Source organism: Panthera onca, chromosome A1 (genome assembly GCF_046562875.1).
Source record: "Panthera onca isolate mPanOnc1 chromosome A1, mPanOnc1 haplotype 2, whole genome shotgun sequence".
Taxonomy (NCBI): domain Eukaryota; kingdom Metazoa; phylum Chordata; class Mammalia; order Carnivora; family Felidae; genus Panthera; species Panthera onca.
The window spans coordinates 60,025,217-60,045,865 of record NC_138339.1 but is presented as its reverse complement, the minus strand read 5'-3'; the positions used below and the strand labels follow the sequence as shown (position 1 = coordinate 60,045,865).

Below are 20,649 nucleotides of genomic sequence, written 5' to 3'. Positions count from 1 at the left end.
TGAATTACTATTACTAGACTAAACTGTTCATTCAGAACCTTCCTGGACTTACACACATACACACGCACTACATATACACAACTCTTGATGGTTTCATTACCATTCTGGGTGAGCTTTGTGGAACACACCAGGGTGGAAATGGAGAATACATCCCGGGAGCTGACAGAGAGCCCCCCAACACTGCTGGAGCTTCGACTCAAGGTGGCCCCCTTGTTTTCCACATGGTGTCGATAAGAAGGAAGTGTCAGGTAAGCACTGGCATCCTCCATCTTCTTACTCTCCCCCTGGGAAAAACACCTTGGTTATTTCCCCAAGCCGTGGGTACATGCCCAATGCCACACAGAGTTTGAAGTGGCCACCTTACATATTGTAAGGTGCAGAGGATCAGAATTTAAAAAATCATCAGAGAAGCAGTAAACGTCAGCTGGTATGGCAGCGCTATCTTTCCACAAACCAGGCAAGAACCCAAAGTTACATTAATGGAAAAAAGATTGACCAACCATTTGAAGGCTCTGTGGACTTCATTAACAGTACAAAGGGAATTTGAAGTTCATTGTGATTCCGCCTACATTCCTTGAGATCTTAACACATGCCCATGAGCAAGACAAGGAATCAGGTTAAAGGAGAAATTAACAGCAAAGGCACCAGAATCTGAAAGTCCTGGGATCTAGACCCTATTCTACCACTCACAAGTCTGTGTCATCTTGAACACATTGTTTGGATGTGTCTCATTTTTCTCGTGATTAAACCGACGATTAATCATATTACCTACTTCCTAGAAATTTTGAGCAGACTAAATGGGAATAATTCATATAGAGCTCTTAACAGAGTTGATAGACACCTAAGTCCCTTGGAAATGAATGATTAGAGGTAGGCATTATAGGAGTTAATGTTTATGGATCCCTTACTCTGTACTGGATACTGCACTAAGTACTAAGTATGCACTAAGTATGCTTTAGTTCATTCCATTTAAACCTCACAATTGCTACTGGCACTGTCGTATACATTGCTATCACTCTCAGTTTACAGATAAGAAAAGGGAGACTTAAGGAAGATAAGTAAATAGAAAACTGACTACAACTGGGCCCCTACCTCCAGTGAGTTCACAATATGTTGGGGAAGAATGGCTTTCAAGCGAAGAACTACCTTGATGTGTCATAAATGAGAAGACAGCAGCTGTGCAGAAGAAGGGAGGTGTGGGTTTCCAGAAAAGCCAGAGAGACTCAGAGAAGAGTACCTTATAATTAAGCCTTGATGAGGCTATGCTTGCCATGGAGACCATAGGCAAAAGGATGTTTTCAGCCCCCAAGGTTGAAAAAGCCAAGGACAAGAGTTGGATCCCTGTGCCTGTCCTGTTTCACAACCACATGCTTTGTCTCCAGTCAGGTGCTAGCATAGGCATCCTGCTGCCATAAGAGGGGTTGCAGGAAAGCATGTGAGTGAGATCAAGGCAAACCTCCCCACTTCTTGAAAATAGTCCAAGTCTCATGATGTAAAATAATGACGGCCGATATCTATACACCCTTTTATACACAGCCCTTCCACATGGGTCATCTCACTGGTTAGTCATAAATATTACCATCACACTTAAGAAAAAAGAAAACTGACACTCAGGGAGACATGTGAGATGATTCCAGATTTAGTCAGGGGCAGGATCAGGATCCCAGCATCTGATATGTTGCCATTAGCAATAGTGAGGCATCTCTCAAGTGTTTCTTGCTGGTCTTTTATATATCCCACAGGGCTCTTTACAGTCAATAGCCTATTCTGTATGTAACAATAACCTTTTCCACATATTCAATGTTCCATGTACCCATCACAGTTGTGTTTACAGGAGCGGTCTCATATGATACTCACAATTATTCACTGAGGGCTCATAGAGAGGGAAACAGAGGCAGAGAAGTTAAGATTTTGCACAAGGCCACATGGCTGGTAAACCCTGGTGTGTGTGATTCTGTGGTCCCTGCTGCTAACCACTAAGCAATCCTGCCATCTTCCCTTGGATTCCTGGACCCTACTCACTGCAGAGTGAATCCAACTCATGGTACCTTTAGGACGACCAAGTCATGGCACCCATCTTGCAGAGTGGTCCCATCTTCCTTCATCAACTTCACATAGGACATGGCAAAGTTCTTTTCTCCTTTATCTTTAGCTGGAAATAGCATTGTGAGGTCAGGAAAGAAAATGACACATGGGTCACCCAGTTATCTCATTTCTCTCTCCTTAGAGGAGCTTCAGAGATGCCACTTGGTCAGGTACTCACATTCCAGGGATGACCGATGTCGAAACATGAATCTCAGATGGATTCTCTGCATGTCTTCAATAGGGACAGCCACCTTGGTAGGCAGAAACCAGAATTCAGGAGACAATGAGTTAAACAGCTTTTCCCACTCCAGCACCCCCACCCCCCGCACAAGGCAGCCTGACCATTTAACTGAGAGAGCTGCATGCTGATTTATTATCCATCCATCAAGCCTGATGAACTGTAAATAAATTACATAAGAACTAGCTATGAAGAGAAAATAAAGTACCAAATGTAATCCATTTGGCAAATTGCATTCCTAGCCAATGAAAAGAGGTTCGTAAATTATAGTGGGTTAAAATGAATCTCCCCAAATTGATATAAAAGTCACATAACTTTAGCACAGAATTCGATGCACTGCACACTGCACAATGCACATTTTCCTTACACACTCCAGGAGTTCTGGCAATTGCAGCAGGGCTTAGCAAATTAACAATGGTCATTACAGGGTATGCCTGAGGACTCTTGTTTATGAAAATTCATAAAAATGCTTAAATCCAATAATATTTTGGAAAACCCTAGGGCTCATTCCCATCCTTGGCTGGACAGATACCCAGATCTTTTTACCTTTGAAGCCACTGAGCCAAATCACCCACTCCTTGGTCACCCATTTCACTGCCCAGAGGGTGGTCTATTGAACACTTGATTGATACGTATCAGGCCTGGCCATGGACTGGCCACCTCCCAACACCTCACAGTTCTCTCCATAACTTGCAATTCAAGCCAAAGCAAAGTTTAGCTACCTGTGAGGAAGCCACTTTGATTTTTTAAAGGGACAAGTTTACACTGTAGAGATGACTATTAAAGGCCAAACTGATGTATACTTTGGGACACTTTCTGCTCCAGAAAATGAAATTTGAGCCTGAAGAGATCCATCATTTGTAATTTCAGACAGAAGAAAGGGATTTTTCTGAGAACCTCGTGAACGACTGCAGTCCAATTCATTCTTTTGCTGTGAATTTAATGGCTACTCCAAGCTATGGTCATGTGATGTGCTGGCCATGTTAGTGTAAGGCAGAGGCCCTGCAACTCAAAAAGCTTATGGTTCACATGGGGAGATGCATATTTTAACAACCATCTGACAAGGGCTAGCAAAGGGAAATAACTAGTGTACAAGAGAACACAGAAAAGAGAAAAACAACTTGGCCCATCCAATAGCTTTCTGACCCTGAAGTTGGGTAGGTCATTTTGAAGAGAGTGAATTTGGGGAGACCCACTGAGGAAAACAGGAATATAAGTGACAGGGCAAGAACCACTGAGCTCTGGGTAGCTATCTCAGAAAAGGAAGTTAAACGAACATCTTCAGTTTGGGTTCAGAGAACGGGGCGAATAAAGACTGCTACTAATTACAAGGCAGAGATATTCAAGCTTCCCTGTTCACTGAATTAATTCCAAACTCTTCTTCCAATGAATGGTATTCCCTTCCACTTAGTGTGACAATCTGGTAGTGTGAGTATTTGTGATTAATGCCACTTTTGTCTGAGACATATTCCCAAGAGAATATCTTTCAGGCATCAAGTGGTCTTTTATAGCCTCACATTTGCTTGCAAGCTCTGTCACTCCTCACTGCTGAGTAGAGTGACATAACTTGGTAGGCTAGACACTGTCCACAAGAAGAACATATGACAATTCTCTAGTGGCTGGTCCTGGGTCAGTGAAGGGTGATCAAGAGAAGCAGGTTGCTCATGCTTTGGGCCACCATTTTTACTCCCTGACACACCACTGGACACACACTAGGGTATTGCTTCAGGTCTTAGGGAGGTGTCTCAGAGCCCCTAAATACATGTTTGCTGCTATCATTGTTATTATTATTATAATTATTACCTTGACTGTTTCCATCCACCGTGGCTGTTTGACTTGATAGTACACAACGGACCGATATTCATTCATGGGCTTGTCCCCAGCTCCTACACAAATTGCATTCTGATCCAAGAGGGAAAAAAAGAGAAAACAAAACAAAACAAAACACTATAGAACTTCCATTTTCTGTGCTTGGGCAATTTTGGTTCCAAGGCCAACAATGGCCTTAGGGCCTTGGAAAACCCTCCCTTCACCAACCCTTCTGCCAGGTACCCTTCTAAATTACAGATTTATACATGAACATCCCTGGCCCCAGGAGTGACAGCTGCTTAACTACAGAAATTCTATTACTTGCATTCTGGAAACCATTGGAGCACACCAGGCGCTGACATGACTGACTTATTGTAAATGGTAACCAGCCTTGGAGTTACTGCATGCTGCCAGTCTTATTAATCCTATTTGTTTCTTAAATCTGAATGTGCACAAAGTTTACAAACAGGCTCAGATCAGTCAAGCAGCAGCTCATTCTGATGTATTTCTGATGCTAACACAGAAGCTGGGCGATGGGAGGGAGCATGGGTTGCAGACAGATACAGGGGCAGAGGGAGCCCCACAGTCATGGAGCATCTTCTAGTATCAGGCGCATGCCAAGCACTGGGAAATGGGCATTAGTCAGATATTCAACCTGACATGAGAGTTCACAGTTTTGCAGAGAGATCTTTAGATAAGCAGACAAATCACTAAATGCAATGTAATGGCAGACATATGTATTTATTACAGTGGAGCACAGAGAAGAGACACTTAAGTGTAGCCTAAGGATTCAGGGAAGATTTCTTGGAGGTGATGACAGTTGAGAATCTTGAAGAAAGATTCCAAGTTTGGCTCTGAGCAGAAATGTGGGAAAGACATTCCAAACAGAGAATGAGCACAGAGCAAGTATACCTTACAGGATATTTAGTGTTTGCCATAAAAATCACATTCAGAGTAATAAGGAATATCTGCTAATAGAGTGTGCTAGCACCTTAATTCTATCTCTTTGTATTAATTCTAGCTGTCTGGCCCCAAAACAAGATTTTAGCTAGAGTCACCCAGAAAGGGTCTAAATGTTTTATACCAGACCAACAGAATTTTATTTACTTCTAGTCTCCAGAGATGTAGGGACAAAAAGATTGATCTTAGAGCCCCAGGCTCCCTAATTGCAAAACTGTGTGTCTCTGGGCATTTTTAGGATGACAGACTCCTTGCCTCTTACAGATTCCATCCAATTCACCAATGGATCTACCACCACCACCAGGCTAAATGATCCAAACTGGCCACATGCAAGCACTTTGGGACCCCCAACAAGAGAAGCTAACTTGTGGGAAGTAGAGTCCTGCCTCCCTCCCTGGAATTCTCCCTCTTTACTTCCAAGCTGTACGGCAACAATGATTGAGGGTACTTGCAACTCAACTGAATCCACTTCAAAATAAGGATATAGCATCCTTTCAGAACTTACCTCTAAGAACAAACAAACAAACAACAAAAAAACCCAAGAATAACCAGTGAACTAAAAATGAAGAAAGACAACTCTCTTGGTTTTCAATGGAATGAAGGGAATGAGGGCTTACAGAAATTTTTGAGGCACTGACCTATAAACATACTTTCAAAGTTTTTCTAACCATTTAGAGAGTGCTTTCTGTCCAGCATTATGCTGAACCCTTCATACATACTACCTCACTTAATCCAATCCTCATAACCACCTCAGATGATCACTGCTATTATCCGCGTTTCAACACTGAGTAAACTGAGGCCCTGAGAGGTTAAGTCACTTGCCCAGAAAGGTAGCAGAGCTAGCACACATCTCGACCCACTAACTTTCTGTCCAGTGTTCCTTCCATAACAACCTTCCAGCCTCCCATGATTTATATCTAGTGACATTTATGGGCTTAGAGTTTCTGTAGCTGCAGTGAATCCCATGTAGCTTATAAAATCTGAAAATACATATATATCTCTGGTGAAAGTAAAATTGTTGTATGGTGAGCAACTGAATTCCACAAAACTATCTTGATGGTAAAAACTTTTGATGGCCTAAGGCTGTAGAAAGAAGTTTCAGTACTACTCTGAGAAAGGCCTAAGACCCTCACTCTCAATACTTCCGAGATAAAACTGAATGTTTCCACATGTATCAAGAATCATGACCAGGGACTGAGCCTGGTTTTAGAGAAAATATAGATTTGTAAATGTCTCAAGTAAGCCTGTTCAATAATTTTCCCCATTGCCCACCCCCATGGTACCCAGTTAGCAGTAAGAACTCCTCGTAGATTTCAGGTTACTTGAAGGCAATCTGCATAGGAATCAGGAAGCCTGGGAGCTTTAATGCTGAGTTAGTCTTGGCAGACACACTTCAGCCTGAAAAATCAGGCTCCTCACACAGGCTCTGTCTACCTGATAGTAATCACCTGAGGAACAAATGACACCATGGATGCAAACGCACTTTGAGAACAAGAGTGCTCTACACCAACAAGGCCACATGCCAGGAAGATGCCAGTTAGCAGCCACAAGGCAAGAATCAAACCAGAAGACTACTATACCTTTCTAGTAACTAATTTTAATGAACACTTACTATGTAGATCACCTTATTCAATATTCACAAAAGCAAGGTGCAACTGCTGCAGTCTCTGATTCAGACAGAAAATTGTAGGCATAGAGAGATGATGTAATTTGTTCAAGGTCATCCTGCTAATCCAGGCTACACTGGGAATTGAGCCTGGTTGGCTGGCCCCAGAGGTCATGGCTCAACTGCTATACTATTCTGTCCTCTATGCCTGCCTCTACCCCCGTTGGCTAGCTGAGCTCAGAAGAGGACAGGTTTCTCAGCCTGGCATCTAAGCCTTTTTGCTTCTCCTTAAACTTGCTTCAGGCATCCATCCTCATTGTAGTGACCATCTGACTGCCTCAGTTCCTGGTCAGGGCATCAACTTGCAGTTGCTCGCCCTTCTCTGAATGTTACCCCCTTTCCTGTTTCTGCGTATTTACTGCATACCAGGTGCCTTACCCTTACCATTTTGTTTAACTTGCAACCCTGTGAGGAGGAAATTATGACTCCTCTTTTATAGACAAATAAACCTTATCCAAGATTATACAGCTACTAGGAAGGGAGGTTGGGATTTTAACTTGATCTATTTGATCCCAGAGTCCACTGCATTAGCTTTTCTTTTATGGCCCCTCCTGTAAAAGGTTGCTGAGACCCCAAAGTGGGCCAAGGACACGTGTAACTTACTCTGTCCTCTGGCCCTGCTCTGCCAAGGGCAGTGTGCACTTGCAGCGGGAAAAGAAATAGATACCTCTGAAGGCAACTGTTTCCACAGGAACCCACCAGTATCAAAAGTATTTGAGTGTGCTGCCTGACACTTAATTAGGCAGTAATATTTATTTCTGCAAATAAAGAAAGAACAGCCTCCCACAGGCTTCCTTAGCAATTTTCAATAGTCAGTCAACTGAACTCCCCCATAACTTCCCTAATAGAGGAAACTGCAAATTATCACCGTGCCCCATAGTTACCTCTCCATTTCAGCCCCCAGAATACCTGCTTATATATTCATCTTTGATGAGCGTGTTTGCGCAGCCTGGTCGGGTGTGACTGGAAAGGGTGGCAGAGGTAGAAGAATGGTTCAGGAGCAAGATTCAATGCCTGCATTCCTGCTAAATGTTCCTTCTAATTTGTCCTTTGACAACACTGAAGGTGAGAATATCAGTGTTTTTAAAAATGAAGCTGAGGTTTAAAAGTTCTTCAACAGGTAGTCGGATAAAAATAACTTCAAAGCAATGGTCTATACATTCGTGAAATGCAATTTCCCTTTCAGATAAAAGCCCTCCGCTCTTCTTTTGTGATCTTTTGAGCAAAATGTCTCTCACTTATTTTACTTTTCAGAACCAACAAGAAGAGGATGATTTAAACACTTGAATTTTTGCTCAACTAGATATTAATTAATGGGGCCAGTCTTTACCAACAAAAAAGACAATTGGGGCTTTCTTTAAATTTAAAAAATAATTATTAATCTTCCCAGAATTTGAAAGAAGTGGTTATTAGCATCATTTTTTGATATAAGAAATAAACTGGAGGATTTTTTTTAATGGTTAGGCATTATAGTGAACTATTTAAGAGGGCCTGAAACCGGAACCAAACCCCATCCCTACCATATACTAACTTTATGTATGTACTTAGAAAAGTACTTAGTACTTATGTACTTAGAAAAGCAGTTTCACTTGAAGGCTTAGTTGCCCCCACCCCCGTAAAAATGGGGATAATAATGGCAATGCATCATACTTATCCCAGTGCCTGGCACGTAGTAATTCCCCTGTGAATGCCATTTATGTTCTTAGGTAGAGGGTAGAAATATCTGCCTGAGCCCCAGGCCCCAAGGCTAGAGCAGATGACTTATCAATACTCAACGCCCCCACGGTACTGTGCTATCTAATCACCTACTGTGGCCTAAGAGGAATATTTGCCCACGCTGAAACTGCTGCTGAGAGCTGATTTTATTTTCAGCTCAGTACTCCAAAAGGAGAAATGGAGAAGCAGAGCCCTCCCACACACTGGACACAATTGCTGACAACCTTTGAGGAAATATAAGTAAATAAATGTAAACACACATGACAAATATTATATAGGACATATGCTGTATAAATATTTATAGCAATGTGCTTTGCATTCTTGAATACACTGTGTTGGCCCTCTGGAGACCAATTTACGAATAAGGCTTTCCACCAGAATTCTAGCTGAGCACTAGGGAGTTGGATTAAGTGTTGGGAATGTCTGTTTTGAGGCCATCCTGAGTCTCCACACTAGCCCAAGGCTCTGTATTGATCCTTTTTCTTGTCATGGATTTTGCCTGAATAAACCAGCTCAAGTTTCAATGTGAACAACATTTTAACAGCAAAAAAACGGACCTATAAGCTGAGGTCAAGCAAAAAAAAAAAAAAAAAGGAAATAGAAAAAAGAAAAAGGGATTATGAAAGGAGAGAGACAGACATTGAAAAACTGCTTTGATGTAAAAGACAACACGATACAAGGTCTTACTATGGGCCAGTATGCTAACCAAGCTCTAAAGGTGTAGATCATGTTACTCAAGGCATCCCAAAGGCTCTGGGGAGTTAGCATATTGGGATGAGAAAAGCAAATCTTTGAAAACAGAAGCACCCATGGTGGCCGGGGCACCCGGGACAGCAGCAGGGGCCCTTACAGGTAGCGTTTTGCCATCCTCTGCACACACACACATGATCACTTCAACATTCCTCTGTGTGGTCTTGTTGTACTTGTCAAAGTCTCCTTGTAAGAGAGTGATGTAGATGTCGTTCCTGACATCTCCTGCAGGCAGAGGGAGAGAGAGACAAGAGTTGGTGTCTGTGCCGCAGGAGAGACACTGACTGGGAAGCACAGGGAGTGGGGGCCTGAGAGGAAGTGCCCTGCCTTGACATCTACTAATGAAATCAAGATCAGACATGCTTGAAAAAAGCATTGCTTCCTCATCAGGGAGGCTGGGAAGATAGGTAAAAAGGGGATGGACGAACGCCAGAACATCAGTTGTAAAAAGGTAGGTGGGATGGTCAAAATTGGCTGTTTTTCTCCCCATTAAAATCATTTAATTTCCATCCTCTAGTGACACCTTCTGGAAAGGCAAAGGAAAGCTCCAATGGAGCTGATCGTGGCCCATGAATAGCAACCACAGTCAGCCACACAATCTTTCACTGTGCAGAAGATCGAGTGCCTTTTCGAGTCCCCAAGGAACACGGAAGGAGGGTCAGGAGGTGTTCAGGAATGGGGGGCAATCAGAACGGAAAGCCCCACAGGGGAATGCACAAGGAGTTGATGTCACAGGTAAAGCAGGTCCAAATGAACCACAGGGCAGGCCCCTAGGGGACCACTATACACTGTGGGGAGGAGGAGGAGTAAGTGAGAGCAGCTATGCATGCAAGTCTAAGACGGGATTAAGATGAAAAGGGAAGTTTCAGAAGAATGTTATTATATCATCTCATTTATTTATTTTTTTTATTATATACACGTTCAGAAAATGTTAATAGCAGTTACTTCTAGAGACAAAGATTTGAGGGAGCTTTTAACGTTTCACTTTATACCCTTTCATGCTATTCTAACATTTTACAATGAGCATGGAGTCCTCTGGTAATAAAAAAAAAAAATAGTTTAAAAATTTAAGAGAATGACATATCCTCCCCAAAAGAACAGAATTATTCAATGTGTAGTAAAGTAGAAAGAATGTCCATGATAAATTATTAAGTGATAAAGCAAATCAGAGAACTCTATATAAAGTATGTAAAGTAATGGTATATAAAGCATATGAAGTGTGATCCCATTGTGAGGGGAAAAAGTACATGTGTGTATATTTATGTGTTTGTCTTTATTATGTGAATGTATGGAAGATTTTTGGATATACAAAAATCATTTCCAGTGGTTACCTTCAGGGAAAGAAACAGAAAAGATGTAGTAGAAAAGTAAGGAGTTGACTTTTTAAAGGGAAAATGGATGTGACAAGCTAGATCTCCCCCACCCCAGGAGAAGGCCAGACCTGGCATGATGATCTCTGGGAAGCCCAGCTTCCTGGCCACCACAGTAGTCCTATCCACCAGGTGTGGGTAGTCCTTGCGGATCTGAATGATGTCACCCACAAGCATCTTCATGGTCACCCAGAGGCCTAGAAGGGAACGCTCACCATGAAGAGGCAACTTCAAGGTATTCTCATCTCGCTGCCCCCACCCCCAACCCCCACCATTTCTTCCCTTGAGCTCCTTTTGGAGGACACCACTGGAAGCAGAGAGAAACAATCTCAGAAGCAGTGACCCAACCCAGGAGGAAGGAAGGTGGAAAGCAGATGGGCTCTGGAGCCAGACATCTGTGGGTTTGAATCCCACTGGTGCCTTCTAGCAATGTCAGCTTCTGTCAAACTAACCCACCTCTCTAAGCCTAGCCTCTGTAAAGTGAGGTAGATACCACGTATCTCACAGGAATGTGGGAAGAATTAAATCAATTAAGGAGATATATGAGAGTGCCTGACACATAAGAGATAGGATATATCAGTTCCCCTCTTCCTCTAGGCACTAGGACATGCCTCCCAGATTCAGGAGATGTGGTTTCCATCTCCATAGATCACATGCTTCCATTCTTCACAATGGTCTGTCTAGAAGGAAGGCTATGTTTCCCAGGATTTAGGATTTTGAACTGTTTTCCAAAGAATCAAGAGCTCCCAAGACAGAGCCCAGTCCACTGGGCACATTGTGGCATTTTACCTTGCCCTCCACTGTCTCCCTTGGAGGCTGTGACTTTGCCCAGCAGGCTATGGAGGAAGTCATTCTCAGCTGTTACTCTGGGAAGGAAAAGAAAGCACAAAATGCTCATGCGGCACTGTCAATAAGGTCCCCACCTTGTGGTTCCATGTGTTCCAGAAAGTCACCCAGGCCCTCCATACACCTTAGGTGAAAAGTGAGACTGCCCATTACAGCTCAGACAGCATAGATGCCATCAGGAAATGCCACAAAGCAACATGGCTCGGAGATTTGGGAACATCATTGCTATAAGTAGAGGCCATTTTTCTTTCCCTAGGAAGACTCTTGGAAAGGAAGGATTCCCAAGCCCTCAAAAGGAACATCTGTTCAGTAAGGTGGCAAAGGCTTTAATGAGAGTCACTGACCTCATTGCCAATAACAAAACACCATACTCCCTGGACATTCTTGGGGTAACAGAGTAAAGACAACATTCTCAAACTGGAGGTCCTGCTTTCTTACAGACACCTTTTCAGAGCAGGAAAAGGACATTTACCCTCCTCACTACCCTCCTCTCAAGTCATGGATATTTCCATCCGTGAGAACCAGGTGACGATTCCCTGTTCTGTGTTCTTGATATGTTATTGCTTCACAGAGTCATGGCTCTTGTATTACTTGTAATCAATGCATTAATCTTTTGTTGATTATTTAATTCCCCATCAATTCCCCAAAATATTCCCCAAAATATATTTTAATTCCCTAAAGTATAAGATCCAAGAAGACGGGCCACGTCTATCTTATTAACCACTTCATGCCCCATGCCTACTGCAGTGCCCAGCCCTCTGCCAGATGTCAATCAAACTCTGTCAAATACAGAACAGTTGATGAACGAATATGTGAAAAGCAGGTTGGTCTCAAGTGCCTTGGCACAGAGACACACTCGTTCTTTTACGGCCCTCCTCTTGGGAGGCCCAATGGGCCCATCGCCAACTCAGGGAATTACAGCCTACTTTCCAGCAGCCTTCAATGAGGAAGGGTGTGGTTTAAAAGAAGGGAAACAAATGGAAAATCTCTCACGGGTGAAAAGGAATGAAGTGTTGCTTTTCTTCATCACTCTCTGCTTTCCCCTTGATGATGTCTGTTATGTCCATAACTAAAAAAAAAAAAAAAAAAAAAGAAAGAAAGAAAGAAAAAAAAAGAATTAATGACTTACACACTCCTGCTCCCAGGAAGGGATATCAATGGGATGAGACTATAGGATAAGAGAGGTTGGGTCAGAAAGTCTTAAAAAGCAAGCAAGCCAAAATCAGACAATACTCAGACAGCAAGGGTTCATAATGTGTAGCACCTGGCAAGCACTTCTGGGCAAAGCAGGTTGGGAGGTCAGTAGGCCACAGAAATATCCAAGAGACTGTGGTTTAGCCAAAGCCAAGAGAAAAGAATCAGAAGAGTGTCTATGAAATTAAACAAGCAGGATTGGATTTGACATAGATATATTGGGTGTCTACTGTGCCTACAAAACCCAAGCACAAGGACTCCCTATGGGACCTGAGAATCTAATGAAATCTACTTGCTCCCTTTTCATAAACATGCTCATATGCACAAATACTTAACTGCAGGATCTTTGAACCCTGCAATTCCAGAGGGATCTTGGACCCTCTGAAATTTCACCTCAAATTAGCCACTAAAGGCCCATAAAACCAAGGTGAAGAACTCCTGAATTAGAGAGGGGATTATAGAAATGGTGGTGAGGGCAGGGGAGGGGCATGGAGAACAGCTAGTCAAATATAGCCAAAACCCTAGTGACATGAAATACCTCAAACACTTCAAGCTCATTAAAACTGTCTGGATAATAATCAGCCAATGACTGCATTTAATTGAAGAGGGGAGTCAGGGAGTTGACAGAAGGAAGGGGAACTGTTATTTGAATCCATTGTCCACTCCTGTGATCAACAGACACCCCTCCTAGCCCATTCTCAGTGAGCATGGTTTGGGTGTAGCAATTTCCCTCTGGCTCCAGAGTTGTTCATATGACTTGTCCAGTCAGAGGACCACATCCCCATGCCCAGAGTAAGTGCTTCAGGAATGAGCATGTTGCCTACATTTATGTTCCTGGGGCTTCTACTAACCAACGGGAAAGAGGTGTTTTCTTTCCGCTAGATTACTAAACTGGTAAGATGCAAGCTTGGAACAGATGGCCCACATTTTGCCAACTAGCTGGACGGTCATCTTCAGAATAAGTCAGCAAGAGGACATAGGAGCTGAGAGATAATGAGATATAAATTCGAGTTCCTGGATCCAGCTATGCCTGAAGCAATCTATGCCTGAACCTTTCAGTTACATCAAATTGCTTTCACCTGAAGCCAAAAGAGCACGCAGACTACAGATGAGGACAAAGGCATGGTTTGAGGTAAGGTTGAAGAACCCTCACTGCCTTAACAGGGACACTACGATGTCAGGAATATCCCTTATATACAATCAGCATTTCAGAGCAGGGCACAGATCAATCGGTCCAAGTCTCTCATTTTGCAGATAATGAAACTAAGTCCCTGGGCAAAATGCTTGCCAAGGTCACCTAACTATCTAGCTAGCAACAATGCCAGGCTAAAAAAAACCAGTTAGGTCATTATAAGCTAACTTCATCTACTCCACCACTTTGCAAGCAGTGCCAGGGGACTAGTTGGAGAGCCAGCTGGTTTGTGCTTACAGATCGGGGTATCTTGAACGAAGAACCTGAAACACAGGGTTTAGAGATGATACAGAGGAATTATAAATGGTACATGATTTAAAAAGTATATTTTAGGAGCACCTGGGTGGCTCAGTTATTTGAGCATCTGACTGCTGATTTCAGCTCAGGTCATGATCCCAGGGTTGGGGGATCGAGCCTGGTGTTGGGTTCCACACTGAAACTGGAACTTGCTTAGGATTTTCTCTCTCTCTCTCCTGCTGCCCCTCCCCCTCCCCCCGCTCTTTTGCACTTTCTCTCATTCTAAAAAGCCAAAAAACAAAACAAAAAACAAAAAAGCATATTTTAATAAAAAGAAATAAAACTGGCATATAAAATAGCTGTTTTCACAGGTATTTAAATGGTCTTCCAAAAAGTGTACTTTAGTTTAAAGTGGGCTAATTAAAAGAAAATATATTAGGTAAATAATAATGCAAGTTATAGTTAAATATAACAAAAACCATAAAAGTGGTTAAAGAATGATGAAGCCTTGGAAACCCCGAGAGAGAGCTAAGGCTTGGAGAAAAATGAGGAGGTGAGGCTGCTCTAAAGCAACCTCATTTGGTCACACCAACTCTCCAAACGTCCACTTCCATCTAGAATTTAGATGTGTGGCCAGTGACTCATTCTGTGTAACTGCATTTCCTGTCCTGGATATTTTTTAAAAAGTGATTTGTGCCTCATAATTAGATCCCACCCGAACTGTTCCTCCTTCACCACGCTGGGGAGCAAAGGCGCCAAATGTTCAGACTGCAATGCTCTCCCAACACTCTGCTGCAGACACGAGGAATCCATTATTCACTGCCTTCATCATAAATCTAGATTTAGCCACCAATTATTTTTATTTAGTCACCAGAAATGTAGGTATTAGGAGCTGTCTGGTATAAATTTTTTTTTTTTTTTTGGTGGGGAGGGCAAGAAGGAGAGGGAAAGAAAGAATCTTTAAAATTCAGCCATATAAAATGTGCACTCCAGTAAAAGTTAATGGTATGTAGTATGTCATTACCTGCAACCCCAAAGGGCCGTCTCAGTCCCTGCGTGCACTTCTTTGTATTAGTATCCTTGAGATCCATCTTCCCAACTCGGACTATTTGACAAATCAAGTAAATTTTATCCCTGTTGAGGTCTTTGTTTCCGAGGTCCTGTAGGGCAGGAAATTAATAGTTACCATGTGTCTAAAGAAGTAGAAAAGGAAGCCTAGTGATAGCAAATTCTGGGGCAGATGTACTTAGCACTTAGTGTACAAGGACCAGTCATACAATTAGTCACAGGAAAGGCTGAAAACAAGACAATACACCCATTCCATAGATAAGAACTGTGAGTTTTAGAAAGTTCTAGAAAGGAAACTGAGTGACAGGTCTCTGGTGTTCAATCCCCATTCTTCAATTTCAAACCAATGAGAAGAGGATAGAAGTACAATATCAGTCATACAGGCAACATTTCCTATATGCCAGCTGATGGATCCAAAATAGCTTTTGCTACAAATGACTTCATTTGTCTCATCACCACTCAGCACTACTGAGGGAGAAGGCCAAAGGAAGAGGGAAAGCTCCCGATAGTTACATTCACTGAGCACCTGACGTATGTATATCAATCAGGAATGGGTTGTTGTGGCACAAGTAATCCCAGCATCTCAGAGCTTTATAAGACAACAGAAGTTTACTTCTAGCTCAGGCTGAATGCCAAATGCAGACAGCTGCCCCCCACCCACTCCTCTCCCACCTTGCTCAATTACCCACCCTGGGCCTCTAGCTGACGGGCTAGCCATCTCCTCAGAACAGGTGCTTCCACTGTCCTCACAGCAGGGGAAGGAAATGTGGCGAATCACCTTTTGGTCTTAAAGCCTCCACCCAGACAAGGCATATCACTTTGGCTTGCATTTCAATGGCCAAAGCAAGGCAGGCAGCTGCAGCTAACTTCAAGGGGGACAGCTGAGTGCCCTCAGGTGTGTGCCATGAAGGAAGAACACTGAAACCGGTGAACTACACTAATGTGTCCTGCACGGTGCTGTATTTCTCACATGCCATCATCTTGTTTGATCCTTAACAACTCTCTCAAGTAGATACTGTTTTTGCACCCCATTTTACAGAGGGGGAAACTGAGACACGAAGAAGACAAGGGGCTTCCAGAGGTCATGACCTTAGTCCTTGGAGACACTGTCCAGTCATTCTAACACCAAAGTCCATAAACCTAACTACCACAAAATATCTCTCTCCCCATTAGAAAGATACACGGGAGGGAAAACCACCCAGGTCACCTCAGTATCTGGGTGTCCTGCTCAAATCTAAAAGCTTCAATGTTCTTGGAACCCCCTTCCAGATGGGATCAAGGCACGTTGTTGGTGTCCGAGCAGAGAATCCTGGGCCTGGCCTCACTAGGGAATAGCTGCTTTTCCTCCAAGTTAATCCTCATATAGGCATATGCACTGGGAATAGCCTGTCAGCTCACATAAGAGCCAGGGTCCAGGCAAAGCAGCCATCCCCAGGCTCTCAGTGTGTATGGTGTGGAAAGAAGAGCATGGGGGTGTGCAGAGTTTCTGGGGACAAAACATGGTCCCAATGTAGTCCACACCTTCCTGCTTCAGGCTTGTGATGGTTAATTTTATTTTAAGTTTATTTATTTATTTTGAGAGAGAGAGAGAGAGAGCATGCACACGAGTGAGCAGGGGAAGGGCAGAGTGTGAGGGAGAGAAAGAATCCCAAGCAGGCTGCACACTGTCAGCTCACAGCCCAACATGGGGCTCAACACAGGGCTCAGCCCCACAAAACAAACCTTGGGATCATGACCTGAGCTGAAGTCACTGACTAAGCCACCAAGGCGCCCCCGTGATGGCCACATTTTATGCACCAGCTTTGACTGGGCCATGGTGCTTAGTTGCCTGGTCAAACACTAGTCTAAATGCTTCTGTGAAGGTATTTCGTAGGCCCGATTAACATCTATAATCGATGGACTTTAAGTAAAGGAGGTTACCATACATAATGTAGATATGCCCCATCCTATCAGCTGAAGGCCTTGAGGCCTTATTCGCTGTTGTACCTCTAGCACCCAAACCTGAGGTTTTCCAGTGAAGGACGAGTTGTGCCTGAAGACGGTAATAAAGAAATCCTGCCTGAATTTCAGGCCTGCTGGCCAGCCCTACAGATTTCAAACTTGCCAGTCCCCACAATCCTGTGAGCCAAATCCTTTGAATAAACCTACATATATATCCTATTGGTTCAGGTTCTCTGGAGAACTCTGACTGATACAAGGGCTGTCCTTTCACCTGCTGAGGGAATGGACATCTGCTCCCTGACTCTCCTCAAAGTCTCTCTACTGGGCAAGGGGAGAGGAAAGTTAGGGGAGAAGAAGGCTTTCTGGCTAAGGAAGCTCAGCCACTCATTTGTATTTTCTGCCTTGCCCTATTGGCAACTGAATTTGAGATCCCAATTATCTTACATGCAGATGGTTGGAAAGCCTCTTCTCTGGCCTGTCTGCCTCCTTCCTCCCAACCACTTTGATATCCCTGAAAAACTCATCTTTAGAAGCCATGTTCATTATTTAATTTCTCTCCCCGAAACAACCTTAATAGCTCCCTATTTCCTACCCTATTAGTGCTAATCTTCCCCAGCTGACGTGAAAGATCCCAGACATAATATATTTCCAGCTGTCCTACCTGACCAATTCCCCACTATTCTCTGCATGTAAGTACTCTATTTTTGTCACAAAGATCCCGCTACTGCTCCACAAACACACAATGCTCACTTTCGATTCAATCTTTCTTCCTAAGCCCCCTGTCCACACCTCTGCCTCAAATACTTACCTCTTACTCCTCTATATATCCAATTCCTTTCCAACCTTAAGAGCTCAAGGCTTGCTTCCCTTATAATGATTTTCATCCCTAATTACTTCCCCCCTCTCATTAGAAATTTTCATATTTTTGAAACATCTAGTTTGGTATCTTTCAGAGGCATTCCAGAGTCACAAAGACCCTGGCACCTAAAGGATCCTCCCTAGATGTTATGGGATGAATTATGTCCCCTCAGAATTCATATGTTGAAGTCCTAACCTCCCAGAACCTGAAAATGTATTTGGAGATAGGGCCTTCCAAGAGGTAATTAAGCTGGGGTGACTGGGTGGCTCAGTCGGTTGAGTGTATGACTCTTGATTTCAGCTCAGGTCATGATCTCATAGATTTCTGGGTTCAAGCCCTGCATCAGTCTCTATGCTGACAGTGCAGAGCCTGCATGGGAGTCTCTCTCTCCCTCTCTCTGTCCCTCCCCCACTCACAATGTCTCTGTCTCTCTCAAAATAAATAAATAAACTTAAAAACATAGGGGTGCCTGGGTTTTGAGAGAGAGACAGAGAGACAGAGAGACAGAGAGAGAGGGAGAGAGATAGTGCAAGAGGGGGAGGGGCAGAGAGAGAGGGAGACACAGAATTTGAAGCAAGCTCTAGGCTCTGAGCTGTCAGGACAGAGCCTGACACAGGGCTCAAACTCATGAACTTGAAACCATGACCTGAGCCAAAGTTGGATGCTCAACCAACTGAGCCACCCAGGCACCCAGACCATCTTAATATGTTATGCAAGCACAGCAAAATGCTCAAACACATTGTTACTCTCTGGAGAGTGTATAAATGTGTGATCCTTCCTCAGAACTGTGTTCCAATTTGTGGTATCTCTAATTCATTTTTACGTTGACCTTATAAAACTCAGACATATTAGGGAAGTTGAGGCAGTGCAATAAAACTTAAAACATGTGTCACCCAATTTAGTAATTCGTTAGTACTCCTTTTATTGTTCAGTCTTGTTTCCTGTATGTTAGCAACAACCCCCAAAGGGGGCAAATTCTTAGGGAAATTGGTAGTATATTCTGCCTTCCTCTTACAGATCTAAGGGGTTGAATGCTTATAAAAGAGACAGAGGGGAAGTTCACCATTGGCCCGACTCATGTGCCAGCTCCTAGGGCTTTGCCCTCAAAGAAGAAACTAGAAAGAGCTAACATCCAGAGAAAAATAAATAAGGACAGCAAGGCACATACCTGCCAAGTCTCATCTCATCTCTAACTTAAATATCACCTCAATGTCCAATTGAAAGTAAGTCCTAGTCAAACACCATCATATCATCCTGTTTTAATTATCTGCATTGCATGGATTGCCTTCTGACATTTTCTTGTTTATTTACTCATTTATTTATTTTCCGAATTCCCCCCATCATACCATGATAGAAAGGTTCAATAAGCTTATTCAATGCTATATCCCCAATACCTAGCACAAAGCACATGTTAGGTACTCATTGAATTGATCTTGAATCAATAAAAGAAGTTAGAGCATCATGACTTTCCTTGTCCCAAAATGAAGACTTCCATCATTTCAAGACAGAGAAATATCAGCCTGTTAAACCAGTCAACCAAGGTTCCCAAGTTCATTTGCTGTGGGAAGAAGACATAGCAGCCCAGGCAGAATTCCATGCAAGCAGAATCACATTCTCATTAATATTGAGAGACACAAATTTACCGATGCCCTTTCCTGCATGTTTACATCATGAATTGGTTCTCTGCAAAATGAATCACTGATTGATTCCCTGTCCCTGTCCTTCTCGTGAAACATCTGTCTCCTGGTTTAATCAGGAGGCCCTATGGGACTTTCCTATTTATCAAGAAAATAAATAGGCTCCTCCTTCTAACTAATAATAGATAAACATGACTGAGACACATTTATATATGCCAGGAAAACTTTGTCTAAGCAATTAGGACTCTGATCTTATTCCATGCCTCTGGCCCATTTTTCAGGAAATAACAAACAAAATAAATCAGCTGCACTCCAATCTAATTGTGACATAACATGAGACATTGCACTTAATGGGCTGTAACTGGAAAATTATTGTAGAGCAGCATAGGTTAATGTAGCATGTCGGTCACTCCTGGATCAAACTCATAGGTTTGGCCAATGCCCAAATCCCTCCCTGACTCCTCCTCTGTAATTTTCCTTGCTAACACATGCATCAGAGTGAAAAATCTCATAAATGCTCTTCTCTCCAAAGGATCTTGCAGAGAACACCAATATCCTTAGGTATCTTAAGATAACACTCTTAACACACCCTCATGGATATAGGACAAGAGAAAAGTCTTTGCTAAAAATAATAACCCTTATCTTCTGATTTCCACTGTTTGTCTTTCCCACAACTAAAAAGCCAGGTTCACTCTCAGAAATAAGTCATCCAACTAACAATTGATTTCAACATTTCTACATGTGTCTTGCCCAGCAAGTATTGGTTTTTGGAAGAATGATCTCAGGGATCCATTAAGATCTTTAGTCATCTATGACTTAATTTTATTCAGAATATACAATTTATCAAGGCAGCCAATGTTCTTAGGAGTTCTTTTTTTTTTCTGATACATTTTAGAAAGGTTTTTAGAAAGTCTGAGCCAAAGAAAGGAACTCAGATTAACCAATGAATTTACTGATAAATCAGAATAGCTGCTGTATCTAGTTCACGCAGACATTATTGCTGGAAGGAGTCTGTGCTTGTTTACACAGCGCTCTGTGTGTATTCTCAGTGTGCACATGAGTGAGAAAGAAAGAGGGAAGA

The 20,649-nt window shown here is 42.8% G+C and overlaps 1 protein-coding gene across 5 annotated transcripts in view; it reads right to left on the bottom strand.

The window, feature by feature from the left end:
* Positions 1-20,649, bottom strand: part of DOCK2 (dedicator of cytokinesis 2) — a 418,519-nt gene that overhangs the window by 343,041 nt on the left and 54,829 nt on the right. For all 5 annotated transcript variants that reach the window (XR_009610788.3, XM_060634987.3, XM_060634989.3 and 2 more), the window contains exons 10-18: positions 15,088-15,223; positions 12,434-12,509; positions 11,384-11,460; positions 10,666-10,791; positions 9,325-9,449; positions 4,127-4,225; positions 2,264-2,336; positions 2,049-2,152; positions 101-284 (exon numbers count right to left, since the gene is read on the bottom strand). Coding sequence is in view for 4 of the 5 variants with exons in the window: in XM_060634987.3 (XP_060490970.1) it covers positions 101-284; positions 2,049-2,152; positions 2,264-2,336; positions 4,127-4,225; positions 9,325-9,449; positions 10,666-10,791; positions 11,384-11,460; positions 12,434-12,509; positions 15,088-15,223 (1,000 nt within the window). In the remaining variant the exon portion in view is untranslated. The remainder of the gene's footprint in view (positions 1-100; positions 285-2,048; positions 2,153-2,263; positions 2,337-4,126; positions 4,226-9,324; positions 9,450-10,665; positions 10,792-11,383; positions 11,461-12,433; positions 12,510-15,087; positions 15,224-20,649) is intronic.